The sequence below is a fragment of the Arctopsyche grandis genome, chromosome 3, assembly GCF_051622035.1.
Source record: "Arctopsyche grandis isolate Sample6627 chromosome 3, ASM5162203v2, whole genome shotgun sequence".
NCBI lineage: Eukaryota > Metazoa > Arthropoda > Insecta > Trichoptera > Hydropsychidae > Arctopsyche > Arctopsyche grandis.
This window is the reverse complement of record NC_135357.1, coordinates 21,390,465-21,408,756: the sequence shown is the minus strand read 5'-3', so window position 1 is coordinate 21,408,756 and position 18,292 is coordinate 21,390,465. Positions and strand designations below refer to the sequence as shown.

At 34.4% G+C, this 18,292-nt stretch overlaps 4 protein-coding genes across 4 annotated transcripts; 2 read left to right on the top strand and 2 right to left on the bottom strand.

Moving 5' to 3' along the window:
- The first annotated feature begins 1,349 nt into the window (after positions 1–1,349).
- Positions 1,350–3,754, top strand: mRpL39 (mitochondrial ribosomal protein L39). Its single transcript, XM_077428390.1, has 7 exons — positions 1,350–1,655; positions 1,768–1,947; positions 2,410–2,510; positions 2,590–2,731; positions 2,819–3,040; positions 3,104–3,333; positions 3,407–3,754. The coding sequence occupies exons 1-7, from the start codon at positions 1,565–1,567 to the stop codon at positions 3,482–3,484; spliced, it is 1,044 nt and encodes a 347-aa protein (XP_077284516.1). The 5' UTR covers positions 1,350–1,564; the 3' UTR covers positions 3,485–3,754.
- A 310-nt stretch (positions 3,755–4,064) lies between these two features.
- LOC143909692 (uncharacterized) lies at positions 4,065–5,408 on the bottom strand. Its single transcript, XM_077427791.1, has 4 exons — positions 5,328–5,408; positions 5,098–5,256; positions 4,857–5,015; positions 4,065–4,273 (listed from the first exon to the last, which is right to left on the bottom strand). The coding sequence occupies exons 1-4, from the start codon at positions 5,397–5,399 to the stop codon at positions 4,088–4,090; spliced, it is 576 nt and encodes a 191-aa protein (XP_077283917.1). The 5' UTR covers positions 5,400–5,408; the 3' UTR covers positions 4,065–4,087.
- A 1,100-nt stretch (positions 5,409–6,508) lies between these two features.
- On the bottom strand, positions 6,509–17,987 carry LOC143909947 (sister chromatid cohesion protein DCC1). Its single transcript, XM_077428271.1, has 5 exons — positions 17,921–17,987; positions 9,613–9,803; positions 7,349–8,145; positions 6,991–7,154; positions 6,509–6,912 (listed from the first exon to the last, which is right to left on the bottom strand). The coding sequence occupies exons 1-5, from the start codon at positions 17,926–17,928 to the stop codon at positions 6,807–6,809; spliced, it is 1,266 nt and encodes a 421-aa protein (XP_077284397.1). The 5' UTR covers positions 17,929–17,987; the 3' UTR covers positions 6,509–6,806.
- On the top strand, positions 13,335–17,139 carry Tim23 (translocase of inner mitochondrial membrane 23). Its single transcript, XM_077428272.1, has 3 exons — positions 13,335–13,717; positions 15,135–15,242; positions 15,325–17,139. The coding sequence occupies exons 1-3, from the start codon at positions 13,477–13,479 to the stop codon at positions 15,594–15,596; spliced, it is 621 nt and encodes a 206-aa protein (XP_077284398.1). The 5' UTR covers positions 13,335–13,476; the 3' UTR covers positions 15,597–17,139.
- Positions 17,988–18,292: the final 305 nt, after the last annotated feature.

Genomic DNA, 18,292 nt, shown 5'->3' with positions numbered 1-18,292 from the left:
GGGAGACAACCGTCCAGTGATGATAGAACGGTTCTTTGATTGATTGTAGTAGAATGTATTTTTGGGTTGTGCAAGCTCTAATTGTTTTACAAATCTACATATCTTGATTATGGAAAATACAAAAGCGAGTGCAATTGATATTATCAATGAACGATGAAATTAAAAACGAATATTGAGGAAAAGCGTGATAGCATAAATTTATACTGTTTAATCCTACAGGAATTAACAAAATTTTATAATCGATATCTTTCATACATTGAGATATGGTAAAATAGATTTTGTAGAGCAGTATTTTTACTTGGATATTTTAACATTTATTAATGAATTGGGTGTGAAATTGTGCTTTGAGCACTCAAAATTGTCCCGATTTGAGAGAAAAAAATGTTAAGTCTATGCATGCTATACCACTATGTTACAAAAACTTGGTAAACGGCTTCGTCAGTTTCCAAATATCTCATTCTTATTTTGACCGCCAACCAGTGGTGTCACCCTGCCTAATGGTTTCCGGAAGCCCACTATTTAAACTAAAAATTCATATAAGTTTTGTCAAAAATTATACAAATCTTGAAAATTTAATGAACTTTCATGGAATGGTTCCTTGGACGAAAAATAATGTATATACATATATATTTACAAAATAAATTTTTTGAAAAAAAATTTGGAAAACCCGTTGTTCCAAAATTTGGGTGACCCCACATTTTGTATCATAAAATACGCATAAAAAAGGGGTAGATAGAGCAGAGAAACTTTATAAACATTTCTCTGAGATAGAGTGGCTAAAATGGATGTTTTTGGTCCCTTCTCTTATGGCACATTACATATATTCTGAATTTGTACAATTTGAAATATCAATATTCTGAGTTTATATGGGCAAAAAATTAAATGGCCAGTATTTTAATCAATTTCGTTAAGTATATAAATCAGTGTTTGACCAGTATTTTATTACAAAATGGTCATTATCATATTATTAAATGTCAGTGTAAATAACAAATGGACAAAATAAAAAACTGACGTACATTCGCCAGAACAAATAGCAATGCCTGTTGGATAGAATTGTCCATGAATATCGTACCAGTATTGTGTTGATACCAATCAAATGTAATACTGGCCATTCGTCAAAATAAAACTACCATTTAACATTAATACTAACCATTTATGTTTAAATTCTGACCTTTTAATATAAATACTGACTTTTTATTATTTATACATACATGTATACTGACCTTTCATATTAAAATATTGAAAAAAAAAAGTCTAAAATACGGTTCGGTGATTATTGCCCACAAAACGCTAGCCCAAAAGTCACTAAAATCTCTATAACGGAACATCTGGCAGCCGAAAAGTCCATCATACCAACGAGAACTCGAGTGTCAAATATTCCGTATTCACGATTTTCATGGGAAAAATTGTCTTTTGGGCGATCGCAATGTGCGTAATAATTCAATTACCCTAAAATACTTACCAGTAAAATACGCACGATATGGCCGTTGAATCAATTGTTATAGACTTTTAACAAGAGAGAACGAGAAAGAAAACGCGAGGGTGAAAATAATCTCGTTGAAGAATGAGCGTGTGGGCCCCCGCGGGGCGTAGCGCCCGTTATTTGACTCCTCGTTTCCTTCAATTTACGCAGCTGATCGTCTCTCCATTAATTCGTAATCAAATCACATCTTACTTGAGATTCGTTACTAGATTTTAGGTTAAACGCTTCGACTAACCTCTCGCTGTCAAAATGATATGGTTTATTTATTTTGTTTTATTTATTAGGAAAAGCGAGTTCAATAGAAGCCATCGAGAAACGGAACCACCTATTCTCTTTAGAGAAGAAAAGACAGCAAGAGAGCGTAGGACGTATAGAAAAAATTGAAGTCAGATATTTGGGGACTCCTAAAGATGTGACCATGTTTATGAACAAAGATATTTCAACGCCTTTCGACTGTGCTAGACGTAAGAAATTAACAATCTAATGTACCTACATTTCACAACACCTGTAAAGAAGTTAATTTAAAAAATGACTTTCAATAGTACGAATAAAGTGGTATGCCATGTTTAGGGTTATCTGATCGATCCATTTTTTTTTTTGCCACACCTTAGTTTTAGGGGCAAACTTTCAGAAAGTTTAATATCAATCTTGGAACATTCTCATGCGCGCACACCCTACAGGGAATTTTACAACTCAAATATTTATGCACGTATAACCCCTTTTCCAGCTAAAATATACATATGCTAATGTCATCATTGTCAATTGTTATTCAATTATGGAAATCATTGTGTACTAGTGTATATGTAGATACTCAGGCGTCGCCAAGTATATGTGAAATCCTGTCTACAAGATGGAGAAACCTCCACTATCCACCGCTGTGTAAAATATGAAATTATGATTAATATATTTTAATTGATTTTATACAGATTTAAGTTTAAACCTTGTGCAACGAAGTGCTTTAGCCCTTATTGATGGAAGTATCGTTTGGGATATGCAACGTCCTCTTACACATAGTTGCAGCCTAGAAGTACTTTTGACCTACATATATTTAATATTTTAATTAGCTTAGATTATTTTGATTATTTAAAAATATGTCTTTTTTTTAGTTACTCAACTTTATGATAAATGATCCAACCAAAGTTAACACAGCATTTTGGCGAACTTGTTCGTTTGCTTTGGGAGCAACAGCAGCTAAAGCTTTTAAAAATAATTTTGAAGTCAAATTACATAGCTTTCCTACCCCAGACGGTATTTTTTTATTACTAATGTATTATACATACATATATTGCTATCCAAAAGTTTCTAAGCTTTAATATTTTCTTTATGTAATTACAGTTAGGTCTGGATCTTTTGTATATGATGTGGAGTTATGTAGTTTATCAGATTGGGAACCTTCCCAACAAGATCTTAAAGTTTTGAGTGGTGAATTCATTCGTTTAACGCAATCTGATACACCTATAGAACGATTGTCGGTATCGCGAGATTTGGCCCAATTAATGTTCGAAGATAATGAACACAAATCTCGACAGATACCTGATATAGCACAGAAGAACGAAGGTATATTCAATCGTTTACCATTCGAAAATTATGAATAATAGTTTTAACCCAAATTTATTTTAGGACAAGTAACTTTATATAGAGCTGGAAATCATATAGACATTTCGAAAGGACCCATGATTGGTAATCTAAACTTAATTGGACGTGTCACTATCGCTGCCATCCATAAGCTATCGGGAATACTAGATGACAAGAATTTAACACTTCATAGATTCCAAGGAGTTGCTCTTCCTGTAGGAATTATAATAAATCATATGGCATACAATATTTTAGAAGAACGAGCCAAAAAAATGGTAATCACAATACTTCCTTATATCGTGGACATTGTACTGTTTAATATAACATAATTTTATGAATTTTTTCTAGAATCCAGCAAAGTCACCATTTGAGCCATTTTATTCAGAAGTTGACGATAGTCAATCATACAACCAGGCGATTGCATAAATATTTTTATTGAGCATTCATTATTAGATACCAAAAAAATTATAAAATTTCAAAAAATATTTGCAGACTTATAATTTATATTACACTTTTATAAATATTATACATATGTATATTTAAAAAAGAGCAGATCTATAATACACCCAAAAACATCCGTTGAAGATAAAATACGAATTAATTAACATGGTATATATGTTATACAATTTCACGGATTTGGTGTAACATATACGTACATAACTTTATTCTTGAAATAAACGACCGACGTAAAATTTTTCCAAATTTTTAAGTTGGCTAGAAATGGTACCTCCCCTTATAGGTGTCCTCTCTTTTTTTTAAGTTTTTGGATTCAATTATCTCCCAAACCGATCAACGAATCCACGGAAATCACAAAACTTCATCTATTGTTACTACGTACATACATAGATAAAGTAACAAATTCGATACGATATTTTTACCATTTCATAGGATTCTTGAAAAAAACAATTGTCATAGAATTTTAGATTCTTTTATTTTACACCCGCATAATGTGAAATATTTAAAATCGAAAAGAATTAACCTAATTTGTAATACATAGACGATCAGAAGTTTTTTCATATATTAAAAAAATTATTCTGCGTCGTCTACATCGAAATTTAATTGAAGACATGCCCAAATGGTTTTAGCTCCGGGTATTCCAGTTGGAGATTTTTCAATTCTATACATATTAATTGTAGATTTGTATGTTCCAATCATATCTCTCTTCAACTCAAAGTTAGTTGTCTGTGGTTGAATATTACTAACATCATACTTATTCTGAAAGAAAAGAATTTTGCCAATAATTTTAATTGATTATAATTCGAATTTTTTTGTTTTATTTTGGTGAGAAATTTTTTTTGATTAGATTTACCTAACACACCATGAATTAGTATTATCAGTATTCTCAGATTGGGCATGCACTTAGTGAGGCATATCTCAAGCTGGGTATATACATATGTATACACTGCGAGGCAGCTTCAATGTGTGTTTCCAGATTCCACTGTGCTACATAGTGCCACTCTAATATTATTTTTACCTTATGTGTATACAAAGTATCAACAAGTGAAGCAGGAATGTACCAACTCTCCAATCGTCGGCCGATTCCAAATAAAGTTTACTTGAAAAAGCAATCAGAACGCTGAATTTTCGGTATTCAGATATTTGAGATTTTGAATGGCTGTCTCAACAGTGTCAACACGCAATGTGCTCTAAATGTCATGTGACTAGCTAAAGCATTCTGCCTCACAAAGTTTATACTCGACTGAAGAATAGCTTGTGTTGTTTTTAATGTCAACACAACAACAACTGAATAAAATTTTAAGGAAAAAAGATGACAATTGTTCTCAACACTTATTCATACCTTAATAAGAGGACATGCAGTAGGAATAGGTCTCAAGGAATTTATATATACACTCCAATCATCGTCTGATCCATTAAGTTTTTCACACAATTCCACATTATAACTCAGCATCGTCATGTATTTACCACTACCAATGTACTTCTCGACAACAGCTTTCAACTGACGAATATAATTTTTAATTAAACTGCAACTTATATTTATACACTTATCAAATTAGGTATTATATTATAACATCTAGTACCTGTATTGGTTTATTTAAATCGATATTTATTTCAATGTTTCCTTTTAGTTGGACTGTTGTTTCATTAGCCATATAAATGTTCACTCTTGAGATGTCAATGTACTTATTTTCAAAATTGGGACACGATACAATTTCTTTCCAGGTCAAAGCCATCTTTTTCTGTTTATATTTAAAAAAATAGAATTAATCAAAGTTTTTGATTATTACATATACTATAACTATTTACTTACATCTGATTTCGTGTGAACATTGCCAGTCACAAACAGAAATACAAAAAGCATTGAATATGTTTTGGAAGTCATCTGTTGTGCTATAAGCATAAATTGACGTGATACTAACTGAGAGATGTTTGGGAAAGACCTTTTATTAACTTGTTAAATCTATTCATCGAATATTTATCGCTTTTTGCCATGATAAATAATCAAGGTTTTTCTGCAAAGCTTATTATTAACAATGTGAATGTGCACGCGAATGTGAAGCTGTTTATTTTTGCACTTTCGATTTAGCAAATAAATTTAAAATTAAATTTTCAATCACCCTGTTAGAACTGATATTTTTTATATATAAAATTAAAAAATAAAGTTGCATCTATTATATTATACATACGTACATATGTACACACCAGATTTGAGACAGATTTGTTTTATGAAGTAATTCTCAATAGGTATACACAATTTATTAAATATTTTGATTTATTATTACCAAGTTTCAGAAAAAAACTTATCTTATGACAACTAAAATATGTAATTAATGTTTTTTTCATGGTGCAGTGGAAATAAATTTTTTTTCATATCACCAAACTCCATTACAAAATGGGAAATCCTGAGATAAACATATGTATGTATGTATAGTGCGCTTAGCTCCATTTATTAAAAATCTGTGTTTTGCATTTAAGTTACATACATACATTGATTTAACTAGGCGAGTTGATATAAAAACGCGTTGAATGTCAACAGGCAAAACACTACTTTATGAATAAAACAAAGAAATGAAAATGAAACATTGTAACATCAAATTTCAATTGAATTAATGGTGCATTTTATATTATAATAGAATAAAATTTAAAGACAATGCATTGCGATACAATAAAACAGTAAAATAACAAAAGTTAATTGTTAATATGCCAAACAATGGGAGGAAATTTTATCGATCTACATTTGTATGTATGTATATTAATAATTTGAGAGAATTAGTAAAAATTGGGTGAAGCCAACCATGATTTCAGGGTCAGCGTGGGGCAGGTTCCACTGGTACGAGTTTAATAATAATAATAACTTTTTATTCCAGACGATAAGGAGAATATGTCCGTATACATAATACACATGAATGATAAAATAAATAAATATAATAATTATGAAATTTATATGGTTTGCATATAAATAACTACAAATAATCGAAATGAAACACAATTAAAATTAATTATCATTTTATTTGTTCGAATAATATGTATGTATCATCCAGAGCCGTGGAATCAAATTAACTCTGACTTCATTTCAGTGAACAAAATGATCAGTTTTAGCATATATTTCTTTGAGAACACAACAAATTGAAATTTATATAAATTTAATTAATATTAGGAAAATATAACATGAGAAAATACAATAATAAATGCACAAAATCGAGATTTAATAAGTTTCATAAATGGGTCTTCTCCTCGCTTACTACATTATGCTGATATACATATGTATATATGTAGTTGTGTCACACAATTATTTACTATGCTTTGCACAATAATACCTGACATTGTTCTCATTAGATTCTCTTGTGTGTTTTGTTAGAAGGGCATTAACATTAATTTTATCACTAGCAAATTTTCTGAAAATAGATAGACATGGTTATTATTGTTTATCAGTATTAATATGTACATGTCGATAATATATGTATGTAGTTTACTGAATGTATGGCGTTATTTCATCAATGGTCCATTTTTCTTTTGTTTTAAATAATATTTTAAAGCGCTCATTCAGATTCTCGGGAAGTTTTGACTCGTTGAATGCCCAAATGACTTGTGGGCTCGACTGTAAATCTATTATGGCTAAGCCTTTTAGCACATCAACCTAGAATAGTAATATTAGATATATATATCTACATTTTTTTATCACTGGGTTAGAAGTAGCAGAGTTTTGAGTTTTAGCTGTAGCAGTTATTTGTTCTTGTCGAGTTTTGTCTGTTTATGCGAAGAATTATGGCTATCAGTGTAAAGATTAAATGAGTTGTAAGTTAAAATTAAAAAGAAAATTCATTCACTTACATCAACAGTCATTCCTTCAGGCACTGAACATTTCCAAACTTCAACAAATTCTAGAAAATTGAATTTTTCTGCATCTTTTAAAATGTAACGAGCAAATATTCGGCATATTTTAGCTTCGTTATATTGGTAAAGTTGTTCGTTGTTGAAAATTTTAGTTTTTAATGTGTAATAATTGAATAATCTGTTCAATATTACTGCTGGAACCAAATTGCCAAGGGATTCCAAAGTGTCTTTTTTGCTAATTTGATCCAAAGGCCAAGAATTTTCTTCAATCAAATCTAGCATTTGAGAAAGTACTCTGAATTCATATTCAAATAATAAAATGCGATAAAATCCTTCGATTTCTATAGCTTCCAATTTATCGAGACCTTCCAACAGTTCAGTATCTGATGATTGGATCATACCTTTCAAATCAGTGAATGTAAATAACAATGATTTTTCTACAGCATACTCTTTTTCTGGTCCAGAATATACAGTATATTTAAGGACTTCGTCTAATCTTTTCAATTTGGGCTTACAAGGTTTAACTTCAAAATACTTGTAGAAAACTTTGAAAATTTCTCTATGTTCACATTTTCGTGGACTAACTTTATCCAATTCTTCGACACTAGTATTTGGTGAAACAACAGCTTTGTCAATAATTTCGTTTGATTTGTTAAGACTTTCATCATTATTTGATTTGGTTTCTTTTGCCCAAAGAAGATTAGGTATGAGTAGAAGACTATTAGACGTTTCAGTTTCTATTACTTCGTATGTTTCGTTAGATGTACACAACACAGCATCGTCATTTTTAGTTCCTGCGAATTAATTCATCATATTAGAAATATATATATACAGTAGTTGTCAATGAAAGGTTTCCAGCCACCGAAAAGGAACAAAAGCAAGTATAACTTTTTTTTGCGTGTCGGAAACTTGGGCAAACAAATTTTTACGATGAAATATGATCCCTTTCTTTCATTTTTTTCTTAGTTGACTGTTGATTTTTGAAGCTTCAACGTCGTTTGAACTAATTTCCAAACAACATGCCGAGCGCGAAATAATTGAAGAAATCTAATAAATGTCTAATTTTGACTTTGGCAGCAGAAAGGTTTAGTTCTCGTCATATCACGGAAAAAATAGGATGCAGCCATACCTATGTACTCAAATTTATCAAGAAATTTGGATGTTCAGCGTTCCTGGAAAGGAAACAAGGATCAGGAAAAGCCCAGACAGACCGACTCCTCTGAGGATCGACTTTTGAAATGACTCTGTCTACAAGACCGATTTAAAAAAAGTGCTGTGAAAATTAGATCGGAGTTCATTTAAGCCACTGGAAAAGAAATCAGCGTCGAAACTGTACATCGTCGGCTTCGAGAATTTGGTTTAATCGCGAGGATATCAGCGAAAAAACCGTTATTGACGAAAAAAGCGCATCTGGAACGACTAAATTGGGCCAGAAAATTTATCAATTGGGCAGAATCGGACTGGAGACGTGTCGTCTTCTCAGACGAAAGCAAGTTCAAGTTCAATCCAGTACGTCAGATGAAAATTAGGTGAACATTTGAGTGACGAGTGTATTCAGTCGACGGTCAATCATCCCCCAGGCCAGATAGTCTGGGGATGTATTTCTTTCCATGGGTTCGGTTCATTGGCCATTATTGATGGACCAGTGAATGCAGAAACTTAAAAAAAAATTTTAGAACAACGCTTGTTTCCACCAATGGAAATGCAATACGCATAGGAATCCGAATGCATTTTCTGCGCCGTGTCACCATGCCAAACCTATGACTAAGATTTTTTTCTATTGCCAAATATCCTAATATAGAAATAAAATAAAAAATATATGATTATTTTTGTTTCTAAAATTGTTGGTGAAGAATTTTATCACGGAAAGTGGCATTTCGCTCTAGGAATGTCCGGGTAACAGCCCTGATTTGAACCCAATTGAGAACCTGTGGGCTATAATGGATTCCACAATTAAAAATAAAAAACCTTCTACTAAATTAGAATTGATAGAAACAATAAAAAAAAAGTTTGGTACATTGAAATAACGGATGAGTACTTCCAAATTTAATACAAACGATGCCTCAAAGGGTTGAGGCAGTATTGAAAAATAAGAAGGGGGCAACCAATAATTAAAATAATTGTTATTTGTAGTTACTATTAAAATAAATAAAATGCCATTTTCAGTTATTTGATTAATAAGTTAGTTTCGCGAAAAAAAAAAATATATATATTTTTTTATAATATATAAAAAAATATATATTGTAGAATATGGGAAATACCTTTGAATTCTATGGTTCCACAGGTCAGTAGTTCGTCCAAAATGTGTTGATCTATTTGAAGAAATTTCATATGTTCTGAATTTGAAGCGTCTCCTGTGATTCGGAGTGTTTGAGTAATTTCAGTCAATTCCGATTCATGTAATTTAGCATGTGTAATTACATCTCTTACATCTTTTGGGTTCCTTTCATACCTGAAATAAATGATAGTGGAAATGTTTTCTCTTTTCTGCATACATGGATGCGCCCCGTTCAATCGACTCTTTTCTCGACACACGCTTTGTCGACTATTTCTCGTCTGCTTACATAGGAGTTTGTATATATGTTATAGTGAATCTGTTTTCCCGTAGGACTGGAAGCGTGCCGTTCATTGTTAAATGTTCGCCGTGCTTTGTTCATTTTTATGATGAACCTTTTTTTTGCAGTCTAGCTTTGTAAATAGACCCAAAACGACCTGATTCCTGGAAAAAGCACGCTTCCGGTCTTACCTTTAGTTATGAGAGTATTTTCGATACAAACTGAACGCAAATGTAGGGAAACTTTCATAAGACAAAAGTTCTACTTCCGGTTGTCGGATTTTGTTAAAAAAAAATTATTACTTAAAATCACTATAAATATTGTAACGTAGAGATTAGGTGAGTGGCGCTCTTGGACCGATGGTTTACTAGCGCAGATCACCTGATCTCTCGTTCCCGCCAAAATAGCCTCTACGAATGAATGAGCCGTATGCAACGGCCAATAGGATCGTCTGACTCATCGGCCAATAGTTGTTGAGCCTAAACATGTATAAAAATGGAAATTCCGATCTGGAGCGCTGACGAGAGCAGACGAATAAAAGACTTCTACAACTCTCCTGAGTCTTCCTCTCCGATCCTGGAAGCCCCCACTTCACGTCCACGCAACAATATTACACATTCAATATTAAGACAATAACAATAATTTAAAAGGTCAAAATAAAATAATGAAATATTGTTTTAAAAAAAAAATTCTACTTCCCGTTTACGAATTCTAACCAAAACCTAAACAGCTCTAATTTAGTACATAAAGAATACAAATGTAAATTTTCAGCTTGATACGTTCAGGGGTGTGGAAAAAAATCGTGTGGTCACAACATTTTTGACTTCTCCAAGACGAAAAAATCCCACTTCCGGTCTATTAGATTGAATGATTTTTTTTTTGTATTTTCATCACATTGATACAAGAATTATACTAGAACTTTCTCGTGAAGAGCACGCATGTTTAAAGGTCTGACCGCACTATCCGACAACCCAACGATCCGACACTTGACAACAGTACGCGACCCAATATCGTTTGTATGAAATTGTATGAGACATAACGCACTGCACGACAGTCGCATGACGTAGACGACACCTTGCGTCAAAGTTGTCAAGGTGTCGTTTGCGAAGTGAGTGGGGATTGTCGTTGAGTGGGGGTTGCCTTGCGACAATTATTCTCCTTCATATCGTGACTTAGATAGATTGAAATAGCATGTAGCCATAATCTTTTGGTTTTTCTCGATTGTTCTTCTTCCTCGCATATCATAGATATATAATACACATTTTTTTCCCAACTTCCCCTCTAGTTAAACCCCCCGCACCCCTCAGTTAATGACGACAAGATCTCCGCAATCGACCTTTCCTACTTAGAAGCTAACTGGGTTTGGTGCATCCGCTCTAAAATCGCCAGATAAACGAACGACAGATTAACAGAACGGCAGCTTTAAACGTAATTCTCGTTTTCTCGAATGATAGATTGCACATCAGATGACGAGTAACCTTTCGATGTGCACAGATGCAATTATTAAAATGGTAATTATTAAAATTGAGTTGGATCTTTCTGGCGAGTTGAAACCACCTGAAAGATCCAACTCAATTTTAATAATTGCATCTGTGCACATCGAAAGGTTACCCGTCATCTGATGTGCAATCTATCATTCGAGAAGACGAGAATTGCATTTAAAGCAGCCGTCCGTTAATCTGTCGTTCAATTTGTCTGGCGATTTTAGAGCGGATGCACCGCATCCAAGCTAACTACCTACTGAGAGAAAGTGTGCATGCGCCATGTATTTTGCATGCGCCAAAAGGGAGACCAGTATAAAGCGTGAGGGTGGATCTATGTATTATACATCTATGTCGCATATCAAAGATACTATAATAGCGTCCGTTTCGTCCATTTTTCTCTGAGGTACCGGGCGAATGATTGACATAATTTACTGCAGAGTGTCGCACTGCTGTCGTTCAAGTGCGGTTTATCTAATATTGTCGTAAACTGTTGTGAAGTGTCGGATCGTTCGGTTGTCGTATAGTGCGGTCAGACCTTAAGGCTTAATTCGCACGAGACTTTAAAAAACGTTGCGTTAAAACTCGGCGTTGGCGCTTTTATAACGTTCTCGATATGATTGTTCATACGAACGCTTTAAAATCACTCTTGTTTCGTTTCTCGCTTCAGTAAGACGTGGAAATGGTTTCTGCTAAATTAATAGCAATAGCGATTTGTGTTGCTAGAAGACGAAAAAGAAAACAAAAGGCATTCTGGGTCCATCCTCTGAATGAACTCAGATACTTTAAAAGGGCAGTTTGTGACACTGTATGAAGAATTGAGGCAATACCCCGATAAATTTTGTAGTTATTTTCGAATGTCAAAACAAACACGTCCGGCTGCCGAGCGAGTGCATGGCGTAATGAGTGAAGCGCCGGCGCTTTTTTACCGCCCGTGTGAATAATAATACGAAGTTTCATATGATCTATTCCCTTTAACGCCCAACGCCCAGCGCTCAAAATGCAACACTACTCGATAAAAAAGCGTCGCGTTTTAAAAGCGCTGACGTATGAACATATACATGGAAATGCATTTGTTCTATTTGAACGTGTAGGAATCTCGTCATCGCCATCGTCATCGAAACATTCGAGAATATTCCACAACAAAAAACCACATTCCTTGCAGAACTCACCACACGTACACAACACGTGCACTTCTTGGAATCAATCGCCAGTTCCTTCGAGAATGTTCCACCCCTCACACTCGAGCGGAACGAAACCCAGACGACGCACACCTGCAGCCATTATATTAAACTCAAGCGGAACGCCCCTACCAGTCGAGCGGAACCAAAACGGTCGAAACACGCCGCCACCATTAAACTACATCGAGCGGAACGGCGCCAATCGTTGCAGAAAATTCTACCCCTCGACAAAAGCAAATTCCTCGCTTACGCATCAACAACCACCACCATCGGTCAGGTGATTCCAGAAACACTATAAAAGGAGGTACAACCCAAACAACGCCAGTCGACCCACAGCAGCAAGCGTCGACACACAGCAGCAGACCAGTCGACATACAGCTCCTGACTAGCCACCACTACACTACGCGGACTTGGAAGAAAACCAGCCGGACGAGCCAGCAACACACTGCCGTATCCAGAGACCTTCCGAACATAGCCGAACAACGAGCCAGCAACACACTGCCGCATCCAGAGACCTTCTGAACATAGCTGAATGCCGAGCCAGCGACACTCTACCATATCCAGAGACCGCTGAACGACATACTTTTGCCCACAAATACCATACCTTTGTACAACCATAGGCAAACAATAAAACTTTATAAAACTAGCACAACAGTGTTTCGTTAGGCCGGGATACGGTCAACACACATGCCTACAAACGTTTTTTTAACGAACGTTAAAAAAGCTCCCGTGAGAATGAAGCCTAAGGGGTCGAAAAAAAAAAGTTGCAGAAAAATCGAAGTACCCCCGAGAGTAGGACGTATAAATGCGTGTTGGGAGCAAAGTTAACCTATTTGGTCTCGCTGTCGCTGTCGCTGTCGCAGTCTTGGAGTAGTGTCGACCGGGTTGTGTAACAGAGCGATAGAGCGATGGCGTCCGTGTGGAACGAGCTGTATGGGGGCGACAGGGCAGGGGAGAGGGGCGGGGACAAGAATCTGCCCCAGCTGGGGGCTGCACTCTCCCCCTACATGCAGTTCGACCCGAATTACCTGGGCTCGGGCCGCCTCCAGCCCGAGTTCATTTACCCGGACGAAAGACACAAAGCCCAGACGTCCCGAAGGACGGCGGTCGCCCTGCCGCAGGTCGGCGCCAGTTGCATCGCCGGAGCAGGTCTTTCTCTCACCCACAAGCCACACTCTCATCGATTATCAAATTTTATAGGAAACGATACTACACTAGGGCTGCCATACGTCCCGGTAGACCGGAACATGTCCACGTTTATAGATCTGTGTGCCCACGTTCACAAGTCAGTCGTCCCGGTATTCTATCTAGTTAGTTAGCCAGACAACAACCACTAAAGATAAATAAGTAAATGTGAGAATGACAGGTGAAAAGATCGAATACGATTTTCGAATTGAATGCGAGTTGCCAGAGTTAACCTCGTCTCTGCACTTGGTTTATGGTAATTTCACCGTGTGACCGTACAATTACTTAACCCTTTGAATGCTGGCCAACACCGATCGGCATTTTGCTGACGACTCCATAGTACATTTAATGCGGTCTCCGTGACGGGCCGGAATGTTAAATTACCGAAAACGCAAATATCGGAAGGCAAAGATCAAAAAAAAAGGGTGCGTGGTAAACGGTACATTCTCACTTAATTTGCGCGAGCAGGATACAACAGGAACAAGAGGAACAGGCTTTTCCTCCCGTATTAATGTGCGCGCGCAGAATACGGGAAGAAAAGCCTGTTCCTCTTGTTCCTGTTGTATCCTGCCCGCGCAAATTAAGTGAGTATGTACCGTTTACCATGCACCCTTTTTTTTTTTGATCTTTCGATTTTTGATCTTTGCCTTCCGATATTTGCGTTTTCGGTAATTTCAGTGAGGTAGACCCCATTTAATGGTAATTCAAAAAGATTAAAGTGTAATTTTCTCGTGAAAAGCACACATTTAAATGGCGAAATAAATGGATCCCTCAAACTTCCACGGTTGAGGGATCTTTACTAAAATTACATAACCTTAGTCTAAAATCTGCAAATACAGATGTATAATTTCAATTTGATACATTGAACAGTATATGAGAAAAAATTCGAAACTCCCACAGCAAAGTATTACGCACTTTCATTTAAACATTTAGCATTGAATAAATATATGTATTTTTATGTAGAATAATATAAAATATCAATATCAGTCGAACGTCCCAATGCGGGGCCCCTCGAATAGTCCGGGCCATGAAACTACCCCGGCTTCCCTCTTCGGCCCTGGCTATAAGCGGAAGTACTGCTCCCAGTTGACTTGAAAATTTAGAACGGAACGATAAACATTTCAGAGACTGATACTAAATTTCAATTTGACAAGATAAACAGTGTTCGAATTTTCTCCATATTACACACACACAAAACCATGAAAACGTAATCAGTGATAGATTTTGAATGTATTGATACTATTATATTATACATACATAGATAAAGTAAAAATTACTCAATTATTGATACACTTTAATTTACTCAGAACATGTCCAAATTCCAACCCGACATATTATTTTTAAATGTGTACAAAAATCATAAACTGCACATGAATTGCAGGATTGGGCGGTGCGGCAGGATTTTACAACGGTCTGAGAGCTACGACGCTGGCAGGACAGATCGGCAAAATTAGAAGAACACAAGTACTCAACTACATTATGAAACAAGGTATGACTATTCATAATAAAAATATTTGTATTTCACTTGTGACTTAAAAATCTACATTTTTAAATCGTTTTTGTGATTGCAGGTTCAGCGACGGGTTGTACGTTAGGAATTATCGCATCATTTTATTCGGTCGTCGGTGTGGGAGTTTCGTACGCCCGGGATAAGGAAGACTCGTTTAACACATTCTTAGCGGCTGGTACCACCGGTGCTCTGTACAAATGTACGTCTGGTTTGAGAGCAACAGCCATCGGAGCCGGCTTTGGACTTGGTTTAGCTGCCGTATATACGTTATTTAATTCTTCCACAGATGATGAACAAAATGTGTGGGGAAAATTCAAACAAATGCCGCTATAGTTAAATACATCAATTGTGATAGACATGTTAGGGAATTTAGTCTCCTCGGAACAGAAGACGGAAAAATGGTTGCAAACTTAAAGTCTTGATCATAAAAGTTCACTTTTTTATTACATTTGAATACAGCATAACCTTGATTATCTCGACCGAACGAAACAAATCATTTCAACACTAAAAAAATAGTTAATTCTGCGATTTTTTTTTATGTAGCACCTGACAAATAATGCTCGTGTCGTATTCGTAGAGCGATCTCGTTATTCAGGGCAGTGTTTTAAAGATTACAATAAATCAGGACTGAAAATAAAAATGGTAATTTTGCTTAATACTATCTCGGTTGTAAATATATATTTATCTCTTTCATGTTTAGCTCTTCATGAGCCACATATTAAGTGTTTTGACGGGGCGATTTAAACTTGTCTGTAAACGATTATTCAATATGTTTGTTAATAAAATCTGAGCTGAATTGTAATGGTTATGAATATAATTTATATGTGCACAAAACCGAGTTTCGTACAGTGGAGTGAGAATTTTTTTTTTTGTTTTTGATTTATTTGGTTCAGTTTTCTGAATATTTCAAAATGCACACATGATTTATTTTTTTAATTCAAGTTGTCGAACGAAGGTAATTAAAAAATATATCACGTTAAAACCGACGCGTTGATTGCCACTGTATTATTTCATAATATGAAACAAGATTTATGAAGATAATGAGAAAAGTTTAATGAATATAGTTTAATTTTCAAATAAAAAATTTTTTTGTAAGACGAAATGATACAATTTAAACTTACCAAACTTGAAATTTGTGCAATGAAGTATGTAGATGTATACATTAATAGACAGAGCTTGTGTGATTTCCCTATAGAAGAATGAATCTATAATATAAATAATGTTGAAGAGTGTACTGTAAAATTGTTTTTCATGAACTGAAAGTTGATGAAATAATGTTAGTTTTTAAGTTCTCTAAATTCTCAAGTTTGACATTTTTAAAAATAACACGCCAAGTATTCATAATGCGTTGTGAATATCCATAGCAAATTGTGCAATTTGGAATCAGATTTTATATTCATCGGTGCAATCAAAAGAGTGATAATAGACACATTTTTCTGTTTTATCTACCGTTGATATATGTATGTGTATTGTTTTTCAGTTTTGAAATTAATATTAGATACTATGTAACTAAGTTGAAATTGTAAGTGTAAATATATTATTAAAATGATGAATGAAGTTCTCAAATAGAAATTATAAAGGAATTATTTTGTTTTATTTGACCCTAATTACACAATCGGTTTATTTACATACATGTGGAATTAGTCCAATTGAGAAAACACAAGTTTGTAGTTGCTGCTAATTTAAAATCTTGGTAATTACTGTCATACGATGGTTGGTGTTCATACAATGAAAAATTTCTTTCAGGACGTGAAGTCAGAAAAAAAAAACGTATATGTTACATCTTTATAATAATGTCACTATTCTAAAAGTGCACTCTTTTTTAAATAATTATTTTATTGCATAAAAACGTTGAACAATTAATTGGTAAATTTTTGATATCGAAAAGCAAACGATAAAAAAATGTTTTTTCTTCAATATTTTCCAGAACTTTGTTACCTTGTATTGAAAAATTGGGATTTTTGTTCAGAAAAAATATATAAAAGAATGTGTTGGGTTAAAACACAAAGAGCGAGAGGATAATTTTCAACACAGATTAGCAATCATATAAGGTGACCGTTTGTACTGGTTTTACCAGTACAGTGCTGATTTTTTGGGTTTCTATCCTGGCAAATCGTGACATAGTACATTTTTTACATTCCATAGAACTTTTTTTTATCTAATAGATGGATTGAAATATTCAAAGCCGTTCGCGAAAATGATGTGTCTTACAAATATATTGACAAATAAATTGAAATCATCTCTGTTTATCGGAAACAAATGCACCTACCAAATGACTTCTTTCTTTGATGAGCAATATGTGGTCCAGTGATAAAGCGCAATTGAATGTTGAAACTTGAAGGTGTTTACTAATCACTAAGTATAATTTTAATTTATATTTGTGTTGAATGTTATAAAAATTTCCCCGATTCTCTAATGTTCGTTATCATTTTTAATAATTGAAGTAATAAGAAATACTTTTTAAAAAACTGTCCTGATTTTGAATTAAAAAAAAATAGTCTACAATTACAGGATATATTTCAACTGACAGTCCACATTTTCAATTTGTGTATTATATTAACTATAATAAGTTTTGGTACATTTAACGGTAATAATCATCAATGCACAGATATATAGTAGTTATTCATACAATATAATAAAAGGATGGCGAAACTTACGATTCCATAGCGGCAGGATTCAAACCTAGACTTCCAACTTGAAGTTTCAAGTCTCGAAACAGGACAGTTCTATGGACCGAAACGTGATAAAAGCCGACCATTAGCTAACTTATAAAACATTTTTAAATGTACCTAATACTTGTATTTTATGTAGATAGAGACCCGTATTCTTGCCATATTGTCATAGATGCTAAAAATTCACAATAAATACCGCTATTAATATTTCCAAATGACATATGTACTAATGAACATACTGATGGGTTAGTGCATAGATATTTTATGTCTATTTTTGAATTTGTATCGAATTTTAAATTTGTAGATTACACAATAGATTTATCTACATACATGCGTACATGTGCGTTGTTTTATATA